Source organism: Prunus mume, linkage group LG4 (assembly GCF_029339155.1).
Source record: "Prunus mume cultivar Tortuosa linkage group LG4, ASM2933915v1, whole genome shotgun sequence".
Taxonomy (NCBI): Eukaryota; Viridiplantae; Streptophyta; class Magnoliopsida; order Rosales; family Rosaceae; genus Prunus; species Prunus mume.
The window spans coordinates 5,772,486-5,798,687 of NC_142701.1; the positions used below are offsets into that span (position 1 = coordinate 5,772,486).

General features: G+C 38.2%; 3 protein-coding genes and 1 pseudogene across 6 annotated transcripts; 2 read left to right on the top strand and 2 right to left on the bottom strand.

Annotated features, from left to right (window-relative positions):
* The first annotated feature begins 6,197 nt into the window (after positions 1–6,197).
* Positions 6,198–8,663, top strand: LOC103342623 (ABC transporter G family member 10-like). Of its 4 annotated transcripts, XM_089049596.1 has the most exons (3): positions 6,198–6,972; positions 7,393–8,130; positions 8,398–8,663. In XM_089049596.1, exons 1-3 carry the CDS (start codon positions 6,303–6,305, stop codon positions 8,508–8,510), a joined length of 1,521 nt encoding a protein of 506 aa, XP_088905722.1. In that variant the 5' UTR covers positions 6,198–6,302; the 3' UTR covers positions 8,511–8,663. The 4 variants fall into 4 exon arrangements, with proteins under 4 accessions (XP_088905722.1, XP_088905720.1, XP_088905721.1 ...); XM_089049594.1 differs by having other exon boundaries at positions 6,198–8,130; XM_089049595.1 differs by having other exon boundaries at positions 6,198–8,055.
* A 1,075-nt stretch (positions 8,664–9,738) lies between these two features.
* On the top strand, positions 9,739–14,274 carry LOC103342622 (ketol-acid reductoisomerase). Its single transcript, XM_008246256.2, has 10 exons — positions 9,739–10,119; positions 10,496–10,588; positions 11,339–11,404; positions 11,562–11,702; positions 12,028–12,255; positions 12,336–12,453; positions 12,563–12,702; positions 12,785–12,952; positions 13,128–13,283; positions 13,719–14,274. Exons 1-10 carry the CDS (start codon positions 9,832–9,834, stop codon positions 14,085–14,087), a joined length of 1,767 nt encoding a protein of 588 aa, XP_008244478.1. The 5' UTR covers positions 9,739–9,831; the 3' UTR covers positions 14,088–14,274.
* Positions 14,275–14,728: 454 nt separating this feature from the next.
* Positions 14,729–15,902, bottom strand: LOC103342621 (senescence-specific cysteine protease SAG39-like). Its single transcript, XM_008246255.2, has 2 exons — positions 15,467–15,902; positions 14,729–15,358 (listed from the first exon to the last, which is right to left on the bottom strand). The coding sequence occupies exons 1-2, from the start codon at positions 15,900–15,902 to the stop codon at positions 14,772–14,774; spliced, it is 1,023 nt and encodes a 340-aa protein (XP_008244477.2). The 3' UTR covers positions 14,729–14,771.
* A 3,167-nt stretch (positions 15,903–19,069) lies between these two features.
* On the bottom strand, positions 19,070–25,340 carry LOC103342641 (senescence-specific cysteine protease SAG39-like; annotated as a pseudogene).
* Between the last annotated feature and the right edge of the window lie 862 nt (positions 25,341–26,202).

The following is a 26,202-nucleotide window of genomic DNA, read 5'->3' on the forward strand; positions in this document are numbered from 1 at the left end:
ATTATCATATATATATATATATATATATATATATATTGTGTGTGTATATGGGGTGAGTCCCACCCAGGCATACAACCAGGTCTGCCAGTGCATGGGTGACATGTCATTCAAACATTGCCAAGTGGGCGGTCAAAATTTAGTCAAAGGATAAGGACAATTTATATGTGCCAGATATGAATTGTCATGAGCCAATTAGGATGATGAATAATAAAGAAGGAAAAGAAGTATAAAACTAAAAAAAAAAAGTTACCATTTAAAGAAAAAAAATATTTAAAGAGGAAGAAGGGTTGATGGTAGCTTAACTAGTGGGAAGACGCACTGTCGTTGTGACAGTTTCGGTGCCGGTGACAATCTTGGTTGTGGTGAGCAAGGGTCCGTCAACCAAGGTTAGATTTCATGAGATCTACTTAATTAATAGATTATGTGATTCAAGTTTTGAATAATTAATTCTCTAATTTAGTTTTAGTTTTCATTATAATGTTTAATTAATTAATATGCGTCGTCAAGTCAATGGTGTTTCTCATCATCTAGATCATTTTGTTCTTCATATCGGGAATGTTTGTACTTGGGTTGAAACACCTCCCGATTATTTATGATGCTTTCTTGAGAATCATAGTGCCTTCGATTTCTTTTGAGCAATAATATATCATTTCATTTAAATAAAGAAAATTAATTAAATCTTTTGAAGTAATTAAATTAGAGGATATGATACACGATTTGGAAATTCAAGTTATGTGAGATATAATTGTGGTGATGCTTTTTTCTTGTTTTTTCTTTTTTTAAAGTGGTATAGTTCTCTCGTTTACATAGACTTGTTCGCTTGATGCTAAAGTGGTATCAAATCATCAATTTTTTAAAGTTAATGCTCTACTCCGAGTAAAGACCCGTCTGATCTGAACCCAATTCAAACCCGGTAATGGGAGATGAATTAAGATTGTCAATGTGAAAATCCGATTACGACCAATATCCCATTTGCTTAACAAATCAAATGTGAATTAAAGTTGATCCGATTTGATTTAATATAAGAGATTTTGTGTGTGTGTGTGTCACGACCCGACTCCCTAGCACGATATTGTCCGATTTGGGCCCCCCTCTCTGCCCTCACGGTTTTGTTTATGGGAGCTCACGAGCAACTTCCCAGTGGGTCCCCTAACACGATATTGTCCGCTTTGGGCCCCCCTCTCTGCCCTCACGGTTTTGTTTCTGGGAGCTCACGAGCAACTTCCTAGTGGGTCACCCATCCTGAGATTGCTCTAGCCCCCAACTCGCTTAACTTCGGAGTTCCTAAGAATCCGAAGCCGGTGAACTCCCAAAAGGCCTCGTGCTAGATGGATGCGGGTGTGCATAGTGTGTGTGTGTGTTTTATATGAATTGAGAATACACTTAAAGTAATAAAAAGAAAGTCTAGTGAGGTTTTTCATTATTATTATTTGTTTTCTGTAAGTCTGAAAATGAATCAATATCATCCTAATCGAATGCTTATCGGATGTGGATCGATTTATCGGTTTATATGCCTATGTATACTATGTTGTGCCTCTAGCATTATTGAACACTAATGTGCATATTTATTTCATAAAAAACATGAAATAATATGATTTGTTCGTTTTGCTGTTTGGATTAGTTGTTTTTCCCTCCAATTATAATTCGGCAGCTATACATGCTTTAGGGTATGCTCATTTAGTACTAAAAGTAGTTGTCATTTCAAGATCTCAAAATAACTTTGTTTTCTTCCTTGTTTGCAGAAAGAAAGTGCAGATTAACAGGAATATATTACAAGAATTAGGAGCCAGTGTTACAGTCTAATATGAAGCTTGTTGCCAACCCACGAGTAAAGTTAGAGCCCGAGGAGTTGATGATTGGGAATCCTTTTTTGCTTAAGTTTAAGGAAGAGCTTGCGAAACTGTCTGGAAAAGATGATGAAGAAAGTGATGAGATAGTCCTTTTGGACAATCCACTTGCAAAAGCTGAACTTCTAGAATTGCGAGTTGACGACAAGTCTTTATTACAAATTAAGAAAGAACCTAAAGAAGAAGAAGAGCCAAAGTCAAAGAAGCAAAGAACGAATTGAGTTTTGGGGAAGGTTATTCTTCCATTTTGTTCATGGGCTGTCCAAGTATGTTTTGTCTTGTTTTCTTCTGAAGATTCAACAGTTATTCTGTAAATAGAGAGAAGAATTGTTGCTAGGTCAGACCAATTTCACCCTAAGAGATTTACATGCAATGATGAGTTGAGCCATCCAAAATGGATTGAAAACTGAAAACTGAAAACTAAAATGGTTATCAAAGGGGCCCTCAATTGTTCATTCCATCTCTTGAATCCTTGTGAGTTATGAGTATGGTTTAATACACATAGATTTACTTCGAACAAGCCATCATTCTTGATTGAATGTGTTTGTTTCATGATTGATGTTTAAAACTATGTTTTAAAGATGCCATGTCTAAGTTTTGATCATAACCACACTGGTTTCAGTTGCCTAGCTCAAGTATTCATTGTTCTTGAGAAAGATGACCTTGTGAAGCCAAAAAATTTCACATCTTATTCCATCACATTGGTTGCGATCCGAGCTGAGTGCCATTGCTAGACCTTGGATATGTGTCTAATGCAATCCGAGCTGAGTCCCATCAAGTTCATAGAGATGCTTTCGCTGCCTGTGAAGTAAGGATAATATACTTTAACTATAAGAGTGGTAGTGTGTTTGCTACCAAGTGAAAGTAGATAAAGCACCCCTTAATTTCTTGTACCTCATATTAATAGTGGAACAAGCGAAGAGGAACAATGTTATTGCATGAATTGAGGGTAAGACAGAAGTCTTCAGGCCTTGACCAAGAAGAAAAAGGGGAGTAGTCTAAATTCTTGTAAGCCATTTTAGGTTTCTCAACTATCTAATATGTTACATTTTCACCTTTACATTCTTACAAGCCCATGAACGTGTGGCGACACTTCAAGCCTAACACGTGCACAACAAATATTGAGTGATGTGGAGCATGTGTGGTCATTGGCCTTCGTACGTGTGTAACCCACTCTGATACCATAAAGGAAGTTTAGATTGCACCCCAAAATCAATTGGCAAGAGGGGCAGTAGCCCAACTCCTTAGGCCTTCTCCAACCCATTTGATCCTAAACCCAAATTTCTCCCCTCTAAAAAGTAACTATTTGGGTTTTGCCTGGACTCAAACCATTTTAAATCCGCAACTTTAATTGTTTAAGAATGATTTAAGTTATTTTTTTTCATGGATAACTTTTCTTCATTTAATATTTTTAAATAACTTCATAATTTAAATTTTTGAACAATCTGACCTAAAAAAATATGAAATTCTACAAGTATAATTTTATTTGAGAAATAAGTGGGTATTTCTAGAATTTGGAGTGAGTTTTCGGATTGGATATGATTTAGATTAATTTAAAATATTATTTTGACTGTTGGATTTAAATTTCAGCTGTTGAATATTTTTTTTTTACTGTTAAATAGCTTGGATTTAATCTAGATCGTTGATTTGGGTTACTGTTAGAATAAAAAAAACACTGCAACACCAGCGCATGACATCATCTGCAACACAGCCCCTCCTTGCATGTGGGCCGCATCATGGCTCAGTGGGCTCCACACAAAAAAAAAATTCAGTCAAGGAAATAGCTGGATTGGTATTCCACCTAACTTTTGGGTTTTCCCAAATTTAGCCCCTTATTTTTCTTAGGTTGAGAGAGAAATTGGGCTAAAATTTAGGATATTTTTAGTTTGGCCTGCTGGGTTGGAGATGACCTTATAAGCCCTTGTTAAGTTTCTTAACTTTCCAATGTGGGACATTTTCACCTTCACATTCTCAGAGGAAAAAGAGAAAAATCATTAGTTAGAAACAACCATGACACTACTACAAAAAGTGAAAAAGACGACCAGAAAAAAACCACGGTTTAACGAAAACCGTCGTTGTTTTTGAAAAGACGACAGTTTTATAAAACCGCCGTGTAAGAATAACTTAAACACCTAAAAAATGGGAAATCCAGTGGTTGTTTTTAAAACACAACACACCTATTTTAAAAACCGTCGTCTTATTGAAAAAGGTTTTCTACAAAGTAAACTCGGAGCCAACAAACAACGGCAGAAGGTATGAATCCACCGACGTAGAAAGTAAAGACGACGGTTTAAAGAGACAGCCGCCGTCTTTTTTTTGAAATAACCACGACCAAGTTCTCATATCCGGTGTCGCATAATTTCAAAAAAATCCACGGTGGTATAGTACAAAATACCGCCGTCTTAAATACATGTACAACGTCGTAAAATATACTTTCATCGACTTATTTCATGTTCAATACTATGACGGTATCTTTAACTCTAACCACGTTGGTTTGTTTAATTCAACGCCGTGTAAAAAATTTACTACGTCGTGAAGTTAAAACTTTATGGGATGATACTTCCCTCTTTGCCCATAAGAAGGAACTCTTCCTTACCTACTAATGTGGCTCAATATAATCTAACATGTTCTATCTTGTTAGAATAATTAAAGTGAAAAATAAATGCATCTTCAAGAATTTTAAAAGAAAAGACAAGTGTTAGTTTGTGGTTGAGCCACATTTATAGGTAAGGAGGAGTTCCTCCTTATGGACAAGGAGGGAAGCATTATCCAACTATATCAATGTTGCTGAAATTTGATAACTGTTAAAACTTCATTGGTTTTAAGGAGGAGTTTAACGAGCCAAGCCTTGCTTTTTTATAAATTCCGATAGAAACTAACTATATTTAATACCTTTATCTTTACCACAGCGGAATCATTCACGTAAATCCTATTTAATAACTTTCTTGTTTTTACCTAAAATTGGTACAATATGGAGCCATTGAACCACGCCCAGGACCCAAATTTCCCATTTATATCCCTAAGCCTGAGTTAGTGGGTAGCGTTGCTCCATTGTGGGTTAAGTTTGGCTACTTGTTGCTTTTCCCATAAATAGGGAAAGTTCTCTTGACTCAGCTTCAACTGTTTGTTGAGTTTGCTTACAATTCGCCCTCAAACCTTAATCCTTTTTAGCACTCAATTATCCGTGCAAGTTATTGTTGGTTTGTTTAAGTAGCATTTAGTTATGGCTGACTCGCCCAGTTTTTACCATCCACCAACCTGATCAACTCGATCACATTACCAGAAAACTCGTCTGCCGGAGGTAAAAATCGTGGTGAACACTTCATCTTCTTCGGGTTTCATGAGAGGGTTCCATGGTCAACTCTCATCTACTCTTGGTAGTTGGTACTTGGATTTTCGTTTATGAATTATATGAATTCCAATTCATGCGCAATGTCATTGTGTAGGTGAGTAGTACTAGTAGTGGCCCGGGTCATGCTATTGGTGAAATCAGTGTGCATTATTATACCTTTACTGAGTCCAATGTGATAGCTCACAATTCAACCTCACAAACCATTTCTCTTTTTTCTTTTTCTTTTTTTCTTTCCTCTAAGGGACATGATTTAACCTAAAATCACCATTGAGATTTGGTCTTGTAAATTTACCAGCACGAAACTACTTCACACAGCAACCTTTCCTGTTCTTTTTTTTCCTTCAAGCAAAGACCAAGAAAACATACAACCACAAATACTGAATTCAGGTTCGAAAATGTAGCCTCATTAAAATCTTGCCATAAAAAACTCCCAAATAGGAAAATCTAGTACCTCACACATCAACATAATATCACCTCATTTGGCAATAAATGGAGCCCCAAATCTTATCCCCATCCTTGGTATCACCAAAGGCCTATTTAACCAGAAAAAACTTGTATGAAACGGGGATAACACTATTTTGCTATACTCGACCAATCACAGACTGCCACGTGGAAAAGTTATCACGCGTGACATATTGTGATTGGCCAGGGATAACAAAATAGCGTTATCCCCGTTTCATGTAAGTGTTTCTCCCATTTAACAGCTGCTCAGTTAAATATATAACTGCAACTCTCACTTACCCACAGAAGTCACATGGATGAGACAGTTCTGCACCAAACATGTACTCAGTCTCCCTTCACCTGAAAAAAGCGTTTTTGAAACTGTCAAAAATACATAGGAAGTTTTATTAGTCACTAATGTTCCTCTACGCCTAGTTTAGTAAAGAATATAATAGTCTACCAGTTTTCCTTAACTGATCTAATTATTCTCTAACAAGGGAAAATACTACAAAAGGGTTAAGAAGTTAACCATACAACATGCATACTTACATATTTGGGCAATGAGAGTGGCGTGTACAAAGAAAAGCTAGTTCAGTGTTTTAACTCATCTTTTCTACTCTAATTCTTCCACACATCTCAGAGCTTACCTCTTCTCTTTCTCAATGGTGTTACTAACAAAGGCACAGAATACCATGACTGACAAGAAAACCCAATACAGAATTAAGACCAAGAAACTTTGTTACAGATTATCTTCCACAGTTGATCAGTTCAAGTGGCTGTTCAAGAGGGAGGTGACCCCTAAAGCATACATTTTGAAGAATGTCGATTTTGAAGCTAGACCGGGAGAGATCACAGCTATTGCGGGTGCAAGCGGAGCAGGAAAGACAACATTGCTAGAAATAGTAGCTGGTATGATCCCTCTAAGTAGTAGTACTGCTGGCCAAGTTATTGTCAATGACCAGCCAATGAATGCTCAACATTTTCGGAGAGTATCAGGTTATGTCACTCAAGAAGAAGCCCTCTTCCCACTTCTTACTGTGGAAGAAACACTCTTGTACAGTGCTCGTTTAAGGTTCCATGGTGGGCACCAAAAGGCCACGGCTAGAGTGAGTGAGCTACTAAGGGAGCTTGGACTACAACATGTTGCCAATGTAAGAATTGGTAGTGAATCTAACCGCGGCATATCAGGCGGTGAAAAACGCAGAGTCTCCATTGGAGTTGACCTAGTACATGATCCGGCTGTTCTTTTGCTGGATGAACCTACATCAGGATTGGACTCGTCGTCAGCACTTGATGTAGCCTTGTTGCTTAAAACTATGGCTTCAACACAAGGTAAGACAGTTGTTTTAACCATCCACCAACCTGGATTTCGAATTCTTGAGCTAATAGATCAAATTCTATTACTATCAAATGGAACTGTGATTCACAATGGACCCCTGCATATGCTAGAGCAACGGCTTAGATATGCAGGTCATTCCATTCCTCTGCAAGTTAATGTGCTTGAGTTTGCTATTGAAGTTATGGAAGACTTGATCATACATGTTGAAGAAAGTGAAATAGAATATGTTGAAATAGAAGGAGAATTTAAGCATGTTAGACCAAATTCAATCATAGGTAACGTTCATGAAGACAAAGTCCTCTATGCCAATCCTCTGTTCAAGGAAGTTTTCATACTGGGCCATAGATTCTCCAACATTATTTGTAGAACCAAACAGCTTTTCGCTGCGAGAATAATGCAAGCTTTACTTGCAGGATTTGTGCTGGGTACTATTTTTATGAATGCTGCTAATGACCCAAGAAGAGCTAAATTACAAACACAAATTGGGTTTTTTGCCTTCAGCCTCACCTTCTTGATGTCTTCCGCAACTGAAGGACTACCAATTTACCTGCAAGAGAGGAGAATATTGATGAGGGAAACCTCAAGAGGTGCTTATAGAATCTCTTCTTATGTCATATCAAACACTCTAGTATTCCTTCCTTTCCTATTAGGTGTGGCTCTTCTCTATGCTACCCCAGTCTACTGGTTGGTTGGATTAAGAAGGGAAATTGATGGGTTTCTCTACTTTTCACTGGTGGTGTGGATGGTCATTTTGATGTCGAATTCTTTGGTTGCGTGCTTCAGCGCTCTAGTGCCGAACTTCATCATGGGAACATCTTTAGTGGCAGGGCTTATGGGTTCCTTCTTTCTATTTTCTGGGTTTTTCATCCCAAAGGAGGACATTCCCAGCTACTGGACTTTCATGCACTACTTGAGTTTATTTAAGTACCCACTTGAGTGTTTCCTGATAAATGAGTATGGGGGAGAGCAGGGAAGAAGGAGATGTTTGCAGAGTGTTGGAGGAGACTGCATTCTGTATGGTGACTGGTTCTTGATGCAGCAAGGTCTGAAACCATCACAGAAGTGGATCAACTTAGGTATAATGTTGGGTTTCATCATTGGTTACAGATGGCTTGGTTTTCTGATTCTGTGGTACAGATCTTACAGAATCAGTAAGTAGTTACAAGTCTTTTGTTGACCAAAAAAAATACAAATCTTGTTCTGTTTACTAATGTATCTGTTTGTTTCCACCAAAAAAAAAATAATGTATCTGTTTGTTTCTTTTTTTGGAACTTAATAAAGTATGTTGGTGTTTGTAAGCAATTGCATATGCCTGGTATACTTTGTTTTATTTGGGTGCTTAATCTTCATTTCACACAGCTTCCCAGAATGTTCACTTCACCTGCATTTCTTTTTCTTTTGTTTTTTATGCGAAAAAGATAGTTACAAACCAAAACCTCGCGGGCACGCAGGCAAAGAGGTAAAAAAGAGAGCAGGAGCAACAGAAAGAGGGAGCCCAGTCTCCCAAAGAAAGGAAGGGGACAGCCCATAATCTATATTAGCTAAGGCATGAGCAAGGAAGTTTGCTTCTCGGAACACATGACACAAAAAACAGAGTCCTCTGTTCCATCGTTTCTGATTCTGTTGGATTATTTTGATTTCTCAACTTTATTTTTGCAATTTTATTGTCCTTTTTTTAATGAATTCTGCGTTCTGTAATTGTCGATGTAGATCATCATTCATTTAGTAATTTGCATCTTCTTCTTGGATTAATTCATTTATCTTCTGTTATTTGTAAGAACAATTCTTGGGATTTCTCCAATCAATGGTTTGTGGTTTGTCAAATTTAGACATTTCTGTCGTTTACTACTTCTTCAATCTCATGTCATTGTCTTTAATTTTTGGTTCAATGGTTATGTCTGATGCAAAATAATGTCTAATTTACGAGTGTTATAAGGTTTATGTGAGCATATGGGTTGTAAGCCTATTTTGTAGACCGTGGGCACAATTTATGTGTATTAATTTGCAAATCAATGATCATATATACTCCCTTTTCAATCAAACTTGTATAAATAAAAAATGTTTGTTTAAACTCTTAAATAGAATTCCTAAATTAAAATCAATAACTTCCATTTGTTTTGCCAAACAGTTGGACTAATGAATGGTTTTGAAATGCATAGATGCGAAATGAGTTCCATTTTAACGGGACCTAATATATTTAGGTGTTTATTTGGGTTTGGTTTAGTTTTTTTTTTTTTGGTTGAGAAATTCTATGATTGCAGATTCATAATTCAAAAAAACTATTACCACAAGGCTAAAACAAACTAGCCAAAGGCGATTACAATAACGGAGCGGTCGAACAACAAAATTAAGACAATCTGGTGCGCCTCCACTAACGATCACGCATGATCGAATAAACTCTAGCATAGGCATCCCAACTAAGATTGCAAACTCGAATAATCAAAAATAGACAAAGCTTGAAAAAGCGTGTAAATGTCACACATCACCATCAAATTTAAATTTGATGTTTGGTATTTGACATCTCACTTGGAGATACTCTAAAACTTAAGAGTTTTTTTGGATGACCTTTTTCTTCTTTTTACACAATAATAAAATTTAAGAATTTAATATTGAAGTATCGAGATAAACAAAAAAAAGTGTGGAATTTAAATAGCACACATGAGGTGGAGGAGTTTTATTTTATCCCGTAACCACCCGTTCCCAAAAAGACAAAAGCAAAAACGTTTTTAAGCATCCGGCGCACGTTAGCCACATCAAACAGACGAACGCCTCGACTATAAAAGCGTGCTTAAGTACCCACTCTCACCCTCCCTGCCTCTCTGCTTCATTTTTGCTGTGTGTACCAGTCTTCAATGTCGGCGGCTACTTCCACCTTCTCCCCAGCCCTCTCTGCTCTACAATTGTCGTCAGCATCCAAAACCCACGAGGCTCCGTCCAGCCTAGGGTTTTCTTCTGTGGTGTCGAAGACTCTAAACCCTCTCATAGCCAAAGCTACACGCGGTGTTAACAGTGTCTCCGGCGGCGGCTCGGCTCTCGGAGCTCGTATGGTGTCAATGCCGACTGTTAAGCCCCCGGCGTCTCTCGATTTCGAGACCTCTGTTTTCAAGAAGGAGAAGATCAATCTCGCTGGTCACGACGAGGTCTCTCTTCTAATTATAAAATACATTTCTGAGTTTGTTTAGTTAATCTACATATTGGGTGGTTGGGTTATGTTTGGATTTTGATAAATGAGTTTGGGAAAGAGAAAAGGGAAATTTTTTATAGCGCCTGAGCATTTGTTTGCATGTTCTCTATACTTATCAGTAAAAAAGAAAAAGGAAATCCCTCAATGGTCGACCAAAAAATACGCTCTCTAGAATGGAAAAGGAGGGCAAAATGCTAAAGTATTGCTCCACATATATGAATATATGCACATTTATGTATTTATTGTTGATACATGCATATTATTCATATTGTTTGAGAAATGATTTCCATATGGGTTTCCTGAATGATCGTTTGGGTTCATTCTGACTGCAGTTTATTGTGAGAGGAGGGCGAGATCTGTTCCATTTGTTGCCCGATGCTTTCAAGGGTATTAAACAGATTGGTGTTATCGGTTGGGGTTCTCAGGTGAATGGATTGCTCTCATTTCCTTTTATCTATTTACTAAATGGTATTGTTTGTTGAAGTTGCATGATTAATATTTGGGGTCTGCATTGCTTTTTATTTTATTTTTTATTCTCCCTATGTGCGTACACCCATAAGGTTAAGTTTGAAAGTGAAAACTGAAACCACTTACTTTGAGTAACTGGAAATTGTTGGTGTTTTTATCATGAGTTGCAGATAAAGAGATGCATGTCGAATAGGTGTCACTTTTTTCCCTTTTTCCTTTTACTATTGTACAAATATATTTCGTTTGATAATCCAGTATCAATATATTTATTTGCTGTCGAAATCCTGTATTACAAGCTAGAACCCTGTTATTGTATATAAGCTTAATGTTGCCTCTTATCAATAGTGGCCTTATGGGGCGAGGATGGAGGTGTAATGGATGGGCCATAATTAGGTTGGATTGTAGGAATAGTTTGTGAGCCAGTGTGGGATTGTTTAACTGACTGAGACTATGGTGCATGTGGTTTTATGGGGTCGTGTTTCAGTGTAGTGTGATGGAACATAGATTCTACATTGCTTACGGACTCTGCTCTAGCATAGTGTTTGACCTTGATGTTGCCTCTTTCAAATAACCTGGGCTTAAGGAACAAGGGCGACCAGGGTCGTAATTAATCATGCATTTTTCACTGTTGTAAAATGTGAATGTTTATTGTTCCTGTCTGTCAATATACATTATTTGGGTCTTTAACCTATCTTTCTTTTCTTTAGGGACCTGCTCAAGCTCAGAATTTAAGAGATTCTCTAGCTGAAGCAAAGTCTGATATTGTGGTCAAGGTAATTTCTTTCCTGTTTTACTCATAAAATTCCATTTTGTACAAAAAAAGGTTTTTTATTTTATTTTTAAAATTATTGAATTGCTTTCCAATCTTTTTGCAGTAAACTAAATTTCTAATATAATATATATAAATTTTATATCTCCTGCTACCTACAGATTGGGCTCAGGAAGGGTTCCCGTTCTTTTGCTGAAGCTCGTGCATCTGGTTTCTCCGAGGAGAATGGGACATTGGGTGATATATGGGAAACAGTCTCGGGCAGTGATCTCGTTTTGCTACTCATTTCTGATTCTGCTCAGGTCTGTTGATTGTACTTTTGAAATTTTATTCCTGCTATTGGCTGTAACTTGTAGTTGGGCTGGTGCTTCTGATCATTTTGCTAAAATAATTTTGGGTCTACTACTCCATTACCATTTTCAACTGTCTCCCCATCTCTGAATTCTTACTGGTTGTACTTACTGATGAGTCACTTAGGAAAAAGGATTAAGATTGAAGTAAAATACTGATTCCTCTTACAATTCATAATGCATTACGCGTCCATGTCTTTTTTGTTTGAAGGCCTTTTGTGATGTAATATCGCATCCTGTATCTGCTAACAGCGTTTAATTTCGTCTCATGTTGCAGGCTGATAATTACGAGAAAGTATTTTCACACATGAAGCCCAATAGTATACTGGGCCTTTCCCATGGTTTCCTTTTAGGGCATTTGCAGTCAGTGGGTCTTGACTTCCCCAAGAACATCAGTGTAATTGCTGTATGTCCAAAGGGGATGGGTCCATCTGTAAGGCGACTTTATGTCCAAGGAAAAGAGATAAATGGTGCGGGAATTAATTCCAGTTTTGCAGTCCACCAGGTCAGCTCTCTCTCTCTCTCTCTCTCTCTCTCTCTCATATAACTAATTTCTTAGATACTAAATGTGTTGTGTTTGTACAGGATGTTGATGGCAGAGCCACAGATGTGGCCCTTGGCTGGTCGGTTGCCCTTGGTTCTCCTTTCACATTTGCTACTACGCTAGAGCAGGAATACAAAAGTGACATCTTTGGCGAGCGAGGTAAGTTTGGTTTTCCTACATTGTATCTTTGTTTCTTTTTTTCTTATGTTTTGAATCCAGTATACTTGATTCCTCATGTTATTTTTATCTCTGCTTCTCTGTATTGTAGGCATTTTACTTGGTGCTGTTCATGGAATTGTGGAGTCCCTGTTTAGAAGATACACTGAAAATGGAATGAGTGAAGATTTGGCTTATAAAAACACTGTAGAATGCGTAACTGGAATTGTGTCAAGGACCATCTCGACTAAGGTTCTGCCCACTTTTGAATTTCATTCATGCTTGCTTTTGTATATGAATTTGAAGTGATTGTTTTTATTATTTTCCCCAACAGGGCATGCTGGAGATATACAACTCTTTGTCTGAAGATGGCAAAAAGGAATTTGAGACTGCATATAGTGCCTCATACTATCCTTGCATGGACATCTTGTATGAATGCTATGAAGATGTAGCCAGTGGTAGTGAGATCCGTAGTGTTGTCTTGGCTGGGCGTCGCTTTTATGTACGTTCGCCCATATGTTTTCACTATTAGTTATTGTGATGACAGCTTGATTTTTCTTCTAAGTTGAATTTTGACTGTTGTTATTTTGAAGTTTATGATCCTCCTAGTTCTTTGGAATATAATTGAAGTAATATTGTTGTTATGCAAATGATAATGAAGTTACCTTTGTTTACAGGAGAAGGATGGTCTGCCTGCATTCCCAATGGGTAAAATTGATCAGACCCGCATGTGGAAAGTCGGGGAGCGTGTCAGAGCAACACGGCCAGCTGGTGACCTAGGCCCATTATACCCTTTCACTGCTGGTGTTTTTGTTGCCTTAATGATGGCGCAGGTATGAGCCTAACCCCCTTGATTCAGTAAGAATGTAAGGTTTAAAGCAGGAGATAAAGGAATTGATGACTGAAAATTGCTTGAATGTTAAGAGGATATTCCTTTTGTCCTGATCTCAAAGTGTAGTATATCTAGTAAAAATAAAATAAAAAATCTATCCTCAAATGCTTATTTAAGGTTATCAACTGTTGGTTCTGTGGTGAATGATGAACGCATAGATTTGATGAATCATGATGTAAATCGTTGGTTCTTTGGTGTCTTGGAACTTTAACCTCCATTATATAGTTCTTCAAGGGAACTTTGATTGGTTGGTTAGAGTTCTGTTAATGCTGTTGCTTTTTGTGGAGAAATAAATGCTGTTGTTAGTAACTTGGGAGGATTTCTGCTGTATGTGTTTTGAACTCTTATTTCTTTCCCTTGCTTTATGAACATCCAGATCGAAGTCTTGAGGAAGAAGGGTCATTCATATTCAGAGATCATTAATGAAAGCGTTATTGAGTCTGTGGATTCTTTGAATCCTTTTATGCATGCTCGGGGAGTTGCCTTCATGGTTGACAATTGTTCAACAACAGCTCGGTTAGGATCTAGGAAATGGGCTCCAAGATTTGATTACATTCTTACTCAGCAGGCCTTGGTTTCTGTGGATAATGGTGCACCCATCAACCAAGACCTCATCAGCAACTTCATGTCAGATCCAGTACATGGAGCCATTAAAGTATGCGCCGAACTGAGACCTACAGTTGATATTTCAGTGCCTGCTGATGCAGACTTTGTGCGACCAGAGTTGCGTCAATCTAGCAATTAGAACTTGAAGAACCTACTGCCCGTGTTGGCCTACAAATTTCTGTTTGGCGAAATATTAAGGTGTGATGTAGTTCTACCTAGTTTCTGTGTTTTCATCATGATGTGTACTTTTATCGGATTGCAAGTTGTGTTTGATGCTGGATGTTGTTTTAATGATTGTGCGTAATAATAAGTAGTTAAATTATTAATGGTGTTTGCCTTTCCGAGTCCAAGTTGATGTTATTGCACATGGTGGTTCCTTTGAAGGTCTGGTTATTGGATTATGATGCAGCTTCAGAGAGGAGAGGAAGAGAAAAGGCCACCAAATTAGGCCATGGTTCCTTTGAAGGCCTAGTTTATTAGTCAAGTGGAAGTTGACTTGCTAAAAAGTTGCATTTCTTATTGTTGCAAGTGCCATTAATACCGTTGAGTTAGTAGGCTCATACACAAGAAGCCCGGGAGTTATTGATTTTTTCCTAGATTGGCCCAGGTCATGAGTTGTAATGAAAATGACGGAAGAATCTGCCTAAAGCACAATTGGTTAGATTCAATTTTATTAAATTTTAATTGAACTTATGAGAAGCTCGACAACTTTATTTTTCCAGTCATAGAAACTGGTAGTTTGTTAACGGACTACGAAGTTTTACAAGCTGATACGCATCATAGCAGCTGCTAGGCATTGTATTTAGTTTGATGGCAAATTTATTTATGCGATGGGGTAAGATCCAAACATAGCTACGCCACAAAGACCTTCTTTTGCATAAACATCTCTTTGCATCCTCATGTACCCTTCTTCACCCCATTCCGTTCCCCATGAGTTTTTCAGTAGCCAATACTTTGTGCCATCGTCACTGACACCGTAACCAATTGCAGTAACGCAATGATCGATTTCTAGTCCACATGATCCTGCAAAGACTCCACTTTTATAGTACATGAAGTCGTGTTCTCCAGCATCAATGCAAACAGAAACAGGTTGATTGGCAACAGCCTTAAGAAGGGCTTCCTCGTTGCTTGCAGGCACATCTTCGTAACCAGTTATATTGGCTGCATGAGTCACTTGGGTGTTGCATCTACCGTCCACACCTGTGTAGTTGTAACTAGCCTCGGAGCTAATCCCTTGGTTTTGATTGATGAACTCAAAGGCACCGTCAGGGTAGCCACCGCCACATCCTAGGTCTTCACCGTTGATGTCACAGTCAACCACCTCTTGCTCTGACAAAGAGATTAATTTACCAGTTGTAAGTTGTGTTATTCCTTCAACGGCTGCCACTGCTGCAAAAGCCCAACAGCTTCCTGCATATATCAGTTTTATTGCAATTAAATAGCATCAAGAACACAAACAATTGAAAATATTCAAAAAGAGGAATAATTCCGACTTATTAATAAAAATTAGAGGCTTACCACATTGGCCTTGGTCCTTCATGGGTGTTACAGCTCCTTTGCCTCTCCAATCCATGGTAGATGGTACTACTGTGACGTTTTCGTATTTGAAAGAAGTATTCTTTGTGGAGTATTCACGCCCTTTGAATCCATTTCTTGAGGCTTTCACTTCTTCATTCGTTTGGTCTGCAAATTGATTAACACTTAATTTGTAAGATTTCTTTACATCGCTATTAGAGGATTCTATGTATGCCACATTCTTCTTGAATATCTCAAAACGCTTCTGCTTCTCATTAACATCATCGTATTCGCGTCCATAATGAACCATCCATTGTTCATATCTTTCGTACATTGATGCATCTTGGAGGTTACGAGAAGTGGCTTCACTAGACCAAGTCCCCAACATAAGGATCAAGACCAAACAAACACATCTCCACAGCTGCTTAATGAAGTTCATTGTGAAGCAGCTAGGGTTTGGTAAAGTAAATAAATCAGAGAGCAGTTTATATACTGATTGACTTCACTTACCTCGGTGACCCGAAACAATAATATATGCAATCTTATTTTGTCCCCCAGTAAAAGTTCTTATATGACCCTGCTGTCAGATTAATAGTAAATAAATGGTTTCTACTATGTGTTGATGGAACCCAAAGTTATGAAGGACAATAGCACACGTCCAAAATGCGCATGGTTTCTTCATTGTTTTCACAGATCCCTCACTTTCTTTTTGGCAAACTCCGTTTGACTTGAAGAAGACATTTCCAGTGAAGTTGTGAAATGATCTAGACAGCAACCACCAAATATATGAACTATTTTCATTATTTCATTGGCTGTTTCTGTATTCAAATAACATTGCAGGGAAACTGTTGAATGTGCAACAAGTTTTGGAATATTGCACCCAATATGAGTGGTGGATCAAAATTCGAAAGCCATCCGGGCGAAATTTACATTAAAAACTCGACGGTACGAGTGAATTTCATTAATAAACAAAGAAAAATACACCTAATCAATAGACATAATGAGCATTACCCTCAAATGCATCTTTATACCAATATTAAGTTCCAACTTCAAAAGCCTCAAAAGCCTAGGTCATTGTAATCATTAAATTGTCCCATTACACCAAATAAAGCTTCTACTCACCATTTTATTCACCAACTCTAGCTATATACCAAACGACAAGGGCAGAGCTAGAATTTTTTTATTGGGGACCATTACATTGCTTTTTTCATTCTCTTGTTATACTTTTCAACTATTTGAGAATTATATGCTGAATTCTTTGAACAAATCTTGTGTTATATTTGAAGGTATCGAATCTCAAAACGTTTCTCCTTCACATTAATGGCAGCATATACGTGTCCATAACAAACCATCCATACATTGAGGCATCTTGGAGGCTGACAAAGTGAGGTTCAATGGATCAATGCCAAGCAGATACATTACCAGAGAGTTGATTAATGTACTCCATCGTATAGCCTGTAGCTAGCTAAGCAGCTAGGACTTGGTAAAGTCAATGAATTAAAGAGCAGCTGGTATAATGAAATAGTAGAGACTGATCACAGCTTATATAGTAATTGAAATTACTATCTGCTAACTTATTTGGTAGGCCAGAAGAAAAATAAAGTTCTGATATATATGAGCCGTGCAGCCAGAAGAATATTAAGTAATGATAAGTGCTGATGGCTGTGAAGGACAATATATATCCAAAATGCTCTGATGGTTTCTTCATTCTTTTTCCGAATTCTCCGTCTCTTTTTGGCAAATTCCTTTTGTCTTCAAGAAGAATGCTCAAATTTGTTTTGTCGATTTTTTTTTTTGTCGTGAAGGAAGTTGCAGTGAAGGCCTCAAACGCTAAAAACAAAATAAACTATTTACATTGTTCAATTGGCTTACTTCGTTTTTCTAATAACTTTGCAGGGAACTGTTAAAATAAGCAAGAAGTTTTTTATTGCACCAAAAATTGAGTTCGAAATCCGTACTAATGAAGCTTCTTTCCAACCTCAAAAACAGTGGCCATCCCTTAACCGTTTCATTCTTCAATAATACTGAGCTGAGGGCTCACCACATTATTCACTATCTTATTAGATATAAATGAAGGATACAGCAAGATTTTCATAAGACAATGCAACATTTGGCAACAATTAAAGTTTGAGTTAGGATTAAGTTACGTCAATGTTTCAATTCCTTCCATTTTAACCAATCGGAAGTTTGATGAGTGTAGATAACTCTTAAATTATGTTTAATTTGATGGTGGAATATTTGTTGATTTTCTCAGAGAGTCTTCAACGAATGAAATAACTGAAATAGGATAATCTCCTTAGCTTTAATTAGCTTGTGTACTAAGCAACGCGTTTCATAGTTTTTGTGCAATATTAGGCTGTAGATTTGATGGAGGTTTCTTGTCTTAGACCACATTTCGTAACATAAGATGAAACCATTTGATTTCTAACCTAGATTGGACAGCACATTTGGGATTGATTTAGGTGATGAATTGTAATGATACTAACTAATGTTCAAGGCAAGAGATGTAATGAAAAATGACATAAGAATATAATGGTTTCTCTTGCTCTGCTACCTCTCTATCTCTCCTACATTGGTTTCTCTTGGTGTGGGTGTTTTTATTTTTGGCAAGAGCCTGTTTGGCTGTGCCTGTGGCTCTCTTAAGAGTTGGTGGCCCCTCCCCATAGTGGTGGTTGTTTGAGCCTTGTGCTCAGAACTGAGCTTAAATGTCTCAATCAGAGTTTGAGTCCCCCGTTCCTCGCCAAACACCCCCTACAAACAGATTTACTTCCTCCTCTACATCCCCTCCTCTTCTTGCCTTCTTATTCTGGATCAGTCCTCTCCATTGGGCTACAACAACTACTTCTACAAGCGAAGTTTCGCATATTTATTGGAAAGTGTATAGAGCTCTTGCTATGGCTCCTGCTTTGGTGTTTGCACCACCATCTTCCACCCTTGGTTTTGGTCTTTTGGGATATACCATGGTTGGAATGGTTGTTGTTTTCTCTATGGTACATAGGCGGATTCGGCCTTGATGGAGATTGTGAGTCTTGGATGGATGTTCTTGTGTTGATGAACTTTTGCACTTTGGAGAAATTTTGTTCTCGGCCGCAAACTGGTGGGTTTGTTTGTGCAGAGGTGCTGATTTGTGTGAGGGAAGTGTATCTTTTGTGGCTATGTTGGTGTCGTCCTTGTTCCCTTTGCATGGTTTTGTTTGCTTTTGTTTTGTATTTTGTTTTGGCTTTGTGATGAGGAAGATTCATTTTGCTAGACTATACTGGTTTTTAGTTTGAACTGCCATCCCACATGTGCTTCTTGTTCTTTGTTCATATTGGCCTTTTCGGCTCTTGTAATCTCTGTGTTTTTTCTCCCTATAGTTTTGGGGCATGAATGAACTGCGATTGACCAAAAAAAGTAGGGTCGTATATTTTCCCTTTTGATAGGAAAAAGCTTTTTGCTATATAGAGATCCTAAAAAAAGGTTAAATTCAATATAATTGAAATACCATTAGTTCAACTAAACAAAGCTGAACGGATGCAATGTGTTTATGAAGTTTTACAAGCTGATACACATCATAGCACCTCCTAGGATATCTTGGTATTTGTATTAGTTTGATGGTAAATTTATTTACGCGATGGGGTAAGACGCATGCGTAGCAACACCACATAGACCTTCTTTTGCATACACATCTCTTTGCATCCTCATGTACCCTTCTTCACCCCAATCCATGCCCCATGAGTTTTTCAGCAACCAATACTTTGTGCCACATCACTGACGCCGTAACCAATTGCGGTAACACAATGATCCATTTCTAGTCCACATGATCCTGCAAAGACTCCACTTGTATAGTATAGGAAATCGTTTTCTCCAGCATTAATGCAAACAGAAACAGGTTGGTTAGCAACAGCCTTAAGAAGGGCTTCATCATTGCTTGCGGGCACATCTTCGTGGCCAGTTATATTGGCTGCGTGGGTAGCTTGGGTGTTGCATCTACCGTCAACACCCGTGTAGTTGTAACTAGCCGCGGAGCTAAGGCCGTTGTTTTGATTGATGAACTCAAAGGCACCGTCAGGCCAGCCACCGCCACATCCTAGGTCTCCACCATTGGTGTCACAATCAACCACCTCTTGCTCTAAAGAGATTAATTTACCAGTTGTAAGCTGTGTAATTCCTTCAACGGCTGCCACGGCTGCAAAGCCCAACAGCTTCCTGCACATATAAGTTTTGTTGCAATTAAATAGTATCTAGAACAAAAACAATTGAAAGTATTCCGGAAGAAGAATAATTGTCTTATAAATAAAAAATTAGAGGCTTACCACATTGGCCTTGGTCCTTCATGGGTGTTTGTTGAGAATTAAGCTACTCACTGAGCTTAATAAGAAACTGCAGATGACAATCCTGCAGATTGTTCCTGAGAAGAATGAAGAATTGAAGAACTTTCACTTTTGGAAAGTAGCCATTAGCTACTCTAGCTATTTTGGGATAATTTCTACAGCTGGTTTCTTTTTTGTCTGTTTCTTAGCTGTACTGTGTTAACAGACTCTAGCCTAGGTGTAAGAATCGTAGCCTCCAATCATTATGAATGGTAGGAGATGAGTCCTTGTATCCTAAAATTTAGGATCCTGATTTTGGCACCTTATGTCATGTATATGAGCAGGTTTTTGCTAAGACCTGAATATAGAAAAATACATAACATTTTCTCATTCTCTCTGGTTTTCTTCTCTCTTCTGCATAAACGTTTTTCAATATACCAAAAACCAACATGGTATCGAGCTCCTGGTTTGACTCGAGAGGGGCGTGAGCTCTGAGAGAGAGAGCCTTCCTGAAAAATTCCCAAAAGGGATAAAGGTTGCTCTTTTATTGTTTGGTTCACTAAGACTCACTAGGAAAATGGTGGGATCAGGTTCTTCAGGTGGAGATCTACGAACTCCACAGTTTGATGGTGCAAACTATGATTTTTGGGCTGTCAAAATGGAGACCATCCTCATAGCACATGATCTATGGGATGTAGTTGAGGTCGGAGTACAACCTCAGCCAGTTATTGAGGAGGAAGAAGACTCTGGAGGTGAAGGAAGTGAAGCTGAGCAAATTCCAGCGGAAGCACCTACTATCTCCAGAGAAGACAGAATCAAAAATGCCAAGGCACTGAGTCTCATTCAAGGAGCCTTAACTGATGAGCTCTTCCCTCGCATCAGAAATGAAAAGACTGCAAAAGGAGCTTGGGATGTCTTGAGGAGAGAGTTCAGAGGAGATAAAAAGGTAAGAGCTGTAAAACTTCAAGCTGTTAGAGCAGATTTTGAGTATATGAGAATGACTGATGGTGAAAGCTTAGATAGCTATTTGGCTAGATTTTTTGGAACTGTGAATAATCTGAAATCTCTTGGTGAAGATGTGACTAAAACAAGAATTGTGCAAAAACTTTTGATGAGTCTAAGTAGAAGATATAAATCCATTGTGTCTATTATTGAAGAAACTCGAGACCTTGATGTTCTTAGAGTTGAAGAGGTCATTGCCTCTATCAAAGTTTATGATAAAAGGGAAGACTTGCATGATGAAAGAGATAAAGTGACTGGAATTGAGAGAGCTTTTAGTAGCCTCAAGGTTGGAAATAACCAAGTTCATGGCTCTAATAAGGGCTCACAGAGTAGACCAAATCAAAAGTGGCAGGGACAAGACAAAAAGGGATCAAATTGGTCTCAAAATAACAATGGCTCAAGCTGGAATAACAATGCTGGAGGAAATTGGAACAATAGTTTCAATTCTCAGAACAAGCAAGGTAGCAGCAATCAAGGAAGTGTGAAACCACAATGCCAAGTCTGTCAGAAGTATCATTTTGGTGTGTGCAGGCACAAAGGCAAACCTAGATGTGGAAAATGTAATAGGTTTGGTCATACTTCAAAAGACTGTGAAGGCAACAAGCAGGTGGCTAACTGTGCAAAGGAGGAAGAGGTAATCAGAGGCACCATGTTCTATGCTTGCCACTCTGCAAGTGTGAAAAATGGAAGTGTATGGTTTGTGGATAGCGCCTGCAACAACCACATGACTTCTCAAGAGTCTGTGTTAATAAACATTGACAGGACTGTGACTTGCAAAGTTAAAATGGGCACTGGAGATCTTGTAAAGCAACTAGAAAAGGCACTCTAGTAGTTGAAACTCAACATGGGAGAAGGTATATACATGAAGTGTTGCTTGTTCCGGGCTTGGATGAGAATCTATTGAGTGTAGGCCAAATGATGGAGCATGGTTACTATGTCCTATTTGGGGGTAACATGGTAGTTATTTTTGATGATGGCAGCCTCAACAATGTTGTAGCTAAAGTGGACATGGGAGGAAATAGATGCTTCCCTATCTCACTAGAATCTATGACACCTGCAGCTAGGAAAGCATCAGTGACTGAAGATTCTTGGATCTGGCATAGAAGACTTGCACATTTGAATTTTGTTAGCATGAAAAAAATGCAGCAGATGGAAATGGTGGCTAGACTACCTGTGTTAACTGAAATGAAGGATGTGTGTGAAGGTTGTGTTTCAGGAAAACATCACAGAGAGAAGTTTGACAAAGAGGGAGCATGGAGAGCAAGCTGTCCATTGGAATTAGTGCACACAAACTTGTGTGGACCAATGCAAAATGAGTCAATTGGTGGAAATAGGTACTTCATCACATTCATTGATGATTTTTCAAGAATGTGCTGGGTATACTTTCTCAGAAACAAATCTGATACCTTTAATGTGTTCAAGAAATTCAAAGCCTTTGTTGAATTGCAAAGTGGATTTAGTTTGAAAAAACTAAAGAGTGATAGAGGTGGTGAATATACCTCACATGAGTTTCAAGAATTCTGTGCAAGCATGAGAATGGAGAGGCAATTAACCATTGCCTACTCTCCTCAGCAAAATGGAGTTGCTGAGAGGAGAAATAGAACAATATGTGAGATGGCAAGATCCATGATGACAGAGAAAGCAATCTTGTGATTTTTTGGGCAGAAGCTGTAAGTACAAATGTGTATCTCCAAAACAGAATGTTTTATAACATCTGTACTAAGCAAAACACCATTTGAAGCACTCACAGGAAGAAAGCCAGGAATCAAGCATCTGAAAGTGTTTGGTTGTATCTGTTATACTCATGTTCCATCACCCTTGAGGCAGAAGTTTGATGACAAGGCTAGAAAGGGAGTTTTTATGGGATATGGAAGCTGTGAAAAGGGTTACAGAGTGTATGACCTGCAATCTAAGAAAATTGTGCTCTCAAGGAGTGTAATTTTCAATGAGGACAAGGCATGGAATTGGAAGAGTGATCAAGAGGAATCTGTTCCAATACCATTCAACCTTGGAGGAAATGAAACAGAAATTGAATTTGGTGAAGAACAAACTGAAACAACTCAGTTTGATAATGGTGGCAGCTCTCACTCAAACACAACTATTGGTGTTTCAGTAGGAAATAACAGTCAAGCTTCTACACCTAGCTCTACTCTAGTGAAGTTGAGAACTCTGGAAGACATATATGCAAGATGCCACATGTGTATCATTGAACCAGAGAACTATCAAGAAGCAGCTGGTGATTTAGCTTGGCAAGAAGCTATGAATGCTGAGTTGGAAATGATAGAGAAGAACAATACCTGGGAATTGGTTGAGAGACCAGCAGATAAACCTGTTATAGGTGTGAAGTGGGTGTTTAAAACCAAGCTTAATTTGGATGGAACAGTTCAAAAACATAAGGCCAGACTTGTAGCAAAAGGGTATGCACAGAAACCTGGAATTGACTACAATGAAACCTTTGCACCAGTTGCAAGGTTAGGCACAATTCGAACTCTCATTGCTCTTGCAGCACAAAAGGGATGGAAGTTGTTTCAGTTAGATGTCAAGTCAGCATTCCTAAATGGTGTGCTTGATGAGGAAGTATATGTAGAGCAGCCTGAGTGGTTTTGAACTGAAAAATGCAAGTCACAAGGTTTACAAGCTGAAAAAAGCCTTGTATGGACTTAAGCAGGCTCCTAGAGCCTGGTACAGTGAGATTGATGCATATTTATCTATGTGCAAGTTCAAAAGAAGCATTAGTGAAGCTACTCTGTACACTAGATCTGATAATGAAGGAGGTTTAATCATTGTCTCAATCTATGTTGATGACATTGTTTATACTGGAAACAGTGAGAGGATGCTTGCTGAGTTTAAAAGGGAGATGATGCAGAGATATGAAATGTCAGACCTTGGACTCCTTCATCACTTCTTGGGCATGGGAATACTACAAACTGATCAAGGGGTTTTCATTCATCAAAGCAAGTATGCCAAATCCTTGCTTGTGAAGTTTGGGCTTGAAGATTGCAAACCAGTATCCATTCCATTGCCTACTGGTGAGAGACTCAAGAAAGTGGATGGAAGTAACTTAGCTGATGAAGGACTCTACAGAAAGATAGTAGGAAGTCTACTATACTTAACAGCAACTAGACCAGATTTGATATATGCTGCCAGTTTGCTGTTAAGGTTTATTTCTAGTCCTACAAAGAAGCATATGGGAGTTGCAAGAATGGTCTTAAGATATGTGCAAGGAACTCTCAACTATGACATTGAGTATGTGAAGGATAAGTCTACAATTATCATTGGATTCTGTGATGCAGATTGGGCAGGCAGTGAGGATGATAGCAGGAGCACTTCTGGCTATGCATTCAGCTTTGGAAGTGGAGCATTCTCTTGGGCCTCTATGAAACAAAATATAGTGGCACTATCAACAGCTGAAGCTGAGTATGTCTCAGCAGCTGAGGCAACAGCACATGGCTATTTGGTTAAGGTTTGTCCTTGATGATTTTGGTGAAATGCAAACTGAGGCAACACCTCTTTTCTGTGACAATATGTCAGCAATTTCTATGGCCAAGAATCCAGTTTTTCATCAAAGGACTAGACACATAAACAGGAGGTATCATTTCATAAGGGAGGCTCTACAAGAAGAAGTGATTGACATGAAATTCTGCAGAAGTGAAGAACAACTTGCAGATATTTTTACAAAGGCATTGCCTAAAGACAGATGTAATCAACTAAGGTTGAAACTCGGAGTTAAGCCAGTAAGCAACTTAGGAGAGGCTGTTGAGAATTAAGCTACTCACTGAGCTTAATAAGAAACTGCAGATGACAATCCTGCAGATTGTTCCTGAGAAGAATGAAGAATTGAAGAACTTTCACTTTTGGAAAGTAGCCGTTAGCTATTCTAGCTATTTTGGGATAATTTCTACAGCTGGTTTCTTTTTGTCTGTTTCTTAGCTGTCTGTGTTAACAGACTCTAGCCTAGGTGTAAGAATCGTAGCCTCCAATCATTATGAATGGTAGGAGATGAGTCCTTGTATCCTAAAATTTAGGATCCTGATTTTGGCACCTTTATGTCATGTATATGAGCAGGTTTTTGCTAAGACCTGAATATAGAAAAATACATAACATTTTCTCATTCTCTCTGGTTTTTCTTCTCTCTTCTGCATAAACGTTTTTCAATATACCAAAAACCAATAGTGTTACCGCTCCTTGCTTCTCCAATCCATGGTAGCTGGTACTACAGTCACATTTTCATATTTGAAAGAAGTAGTCTTTGTGGAGTACTCACGCCCTCTGAATCCATTTCTTGAGGCGTTCACTTCTTCATTCATTTGGTCTGCAAATTGATTAACACTTAATTTGTAAGATTTGTTTACATCACTATTAGAGGATTCTATGTATGCCACATTCTTCTTGAATATCTCAAAACGCTTATGCTTCTCATTAACATCATTGTACTTGTGTCCATAACAAACCATCCATTGTTCGTATCTTTCGTACATTGATGCATCCTGGAGGTTACGAGAAGTGGCTTCACTAGACCAATTCCCCAACATAAGGATCAAGACCAAACAAACACATCTCCATAGCTGCTTAATGAACTCCATTGTATAGCTAGTACTGGGAGAAGCTAGGGTTTGGTAAAGTAAATGAATCAAAGTGCAATATAAATAGTGATTTGATGACCTTACTATCTCGGAGTCCCCAAACAATATCTGCAATCTTATTTTGTCGCCCCGTAAAAGTTCTTATATGAACCCTGCTGTCAGATTAATAGTAAATAAATGGTTTCATACTATGTGCTGATAGACCCAAAGCTATGAAGGACAATAGCAAACGTCGAAAATGCGCTTGGTTTCTTCATTGTTTTCACAAATTCCTCAGTTTCTTTATGGCAAATTTCTTTTGACTTTGAGTCCCGTTGCTGACAATTCCTCTTTGTGGGTGATTGTAAAAACCAAAAAAATGGCTAAGACCTACTCTGTAAGTCCTCAAAGAGGCATTGGTATGCCCTATCCTGGGATGTGGTAGCCTCTCCTCCCCCTAAACTTTTCTGAATAGAAAGAAAATACTATATGCTAACTTATTTGGTCAACCAGAAAAATTAAGTTCTGATATGAGCCGTACAAGTCCAAGATGCTCTGATGGTTTCTTCATTGTTTTTTGGAATTCTTCGGTCTCTTTTTGGCAAATTCCTTTTGTCTTCAATACTCAAATGCTAAAAACACACAAAAGTATTTACGTTGTTCAATTGTCTATTTCTCTTCTCTAATAACTTGGAGGGAACTGTTAAATAAGCAATAAGTACTTCATTGCACCAAAAATTAAGCTCAGTAAGTGTAGGCGAGGGAATGGGTTATGATTAGGTTAGGGTTCAACTATGAAATGTTTAATGAGTGCAGCAGTTTTCATAGATGTTTTAAAATTAAGTGTAACTTGATAGTGGAATATTTGTTGATGTTTTAAAAT

Coding starts and splice junctions, on each gene's coding strand:
- LOC103342621 (XM_008246255.2), bottom strand. CDS start 15,902: ATGAACTTCATTAAGCAGCTGTGGAGATGTGTTTGTTTGGTCTTGATC. Junction 15,359..15,466: donor GAAGGACCAAGGCCAATGTG/GTAAGCCTCTAA, acceptor TGATATATGCAG/GAAGCTGTTGGGCTTTTGCA.
- LOC103342622 (XM_008246256.2), top strand. CDS start 9,832: ATGTCGGCGGCTACTTCCACCTTCTCCCCAGCCCTCTCTGCTCTACAA. Junction 12,256..12,335: donor CCAGTTTTGCAGTCCACCAG/GTCAGCTCTCTC, acceptor GTGTTTGTACAG/GATGTTGATGGCAGAGCCAC. Junction 12,454..12,562: donor TGACATCTTTGGCGAGCGAG/GTAAGTTTGGTT, acceptor TCTGTATTGTAG/GCATTTTACTTGGTGCTGTT.
- LOC103342623 (XM_089049594.1), top strand. CDS start 6,303: ATGGTGTTACTAACAAAGGCACAGAATACCATGACTGACAAGAAAACC. Junction 8,131..8,397: donor GTACAGATCTTACAGAATCA/GTAAGTAGTTAC, acceptor TATGCGAAAAAG/ATAGTTACAAACCAAAACCT.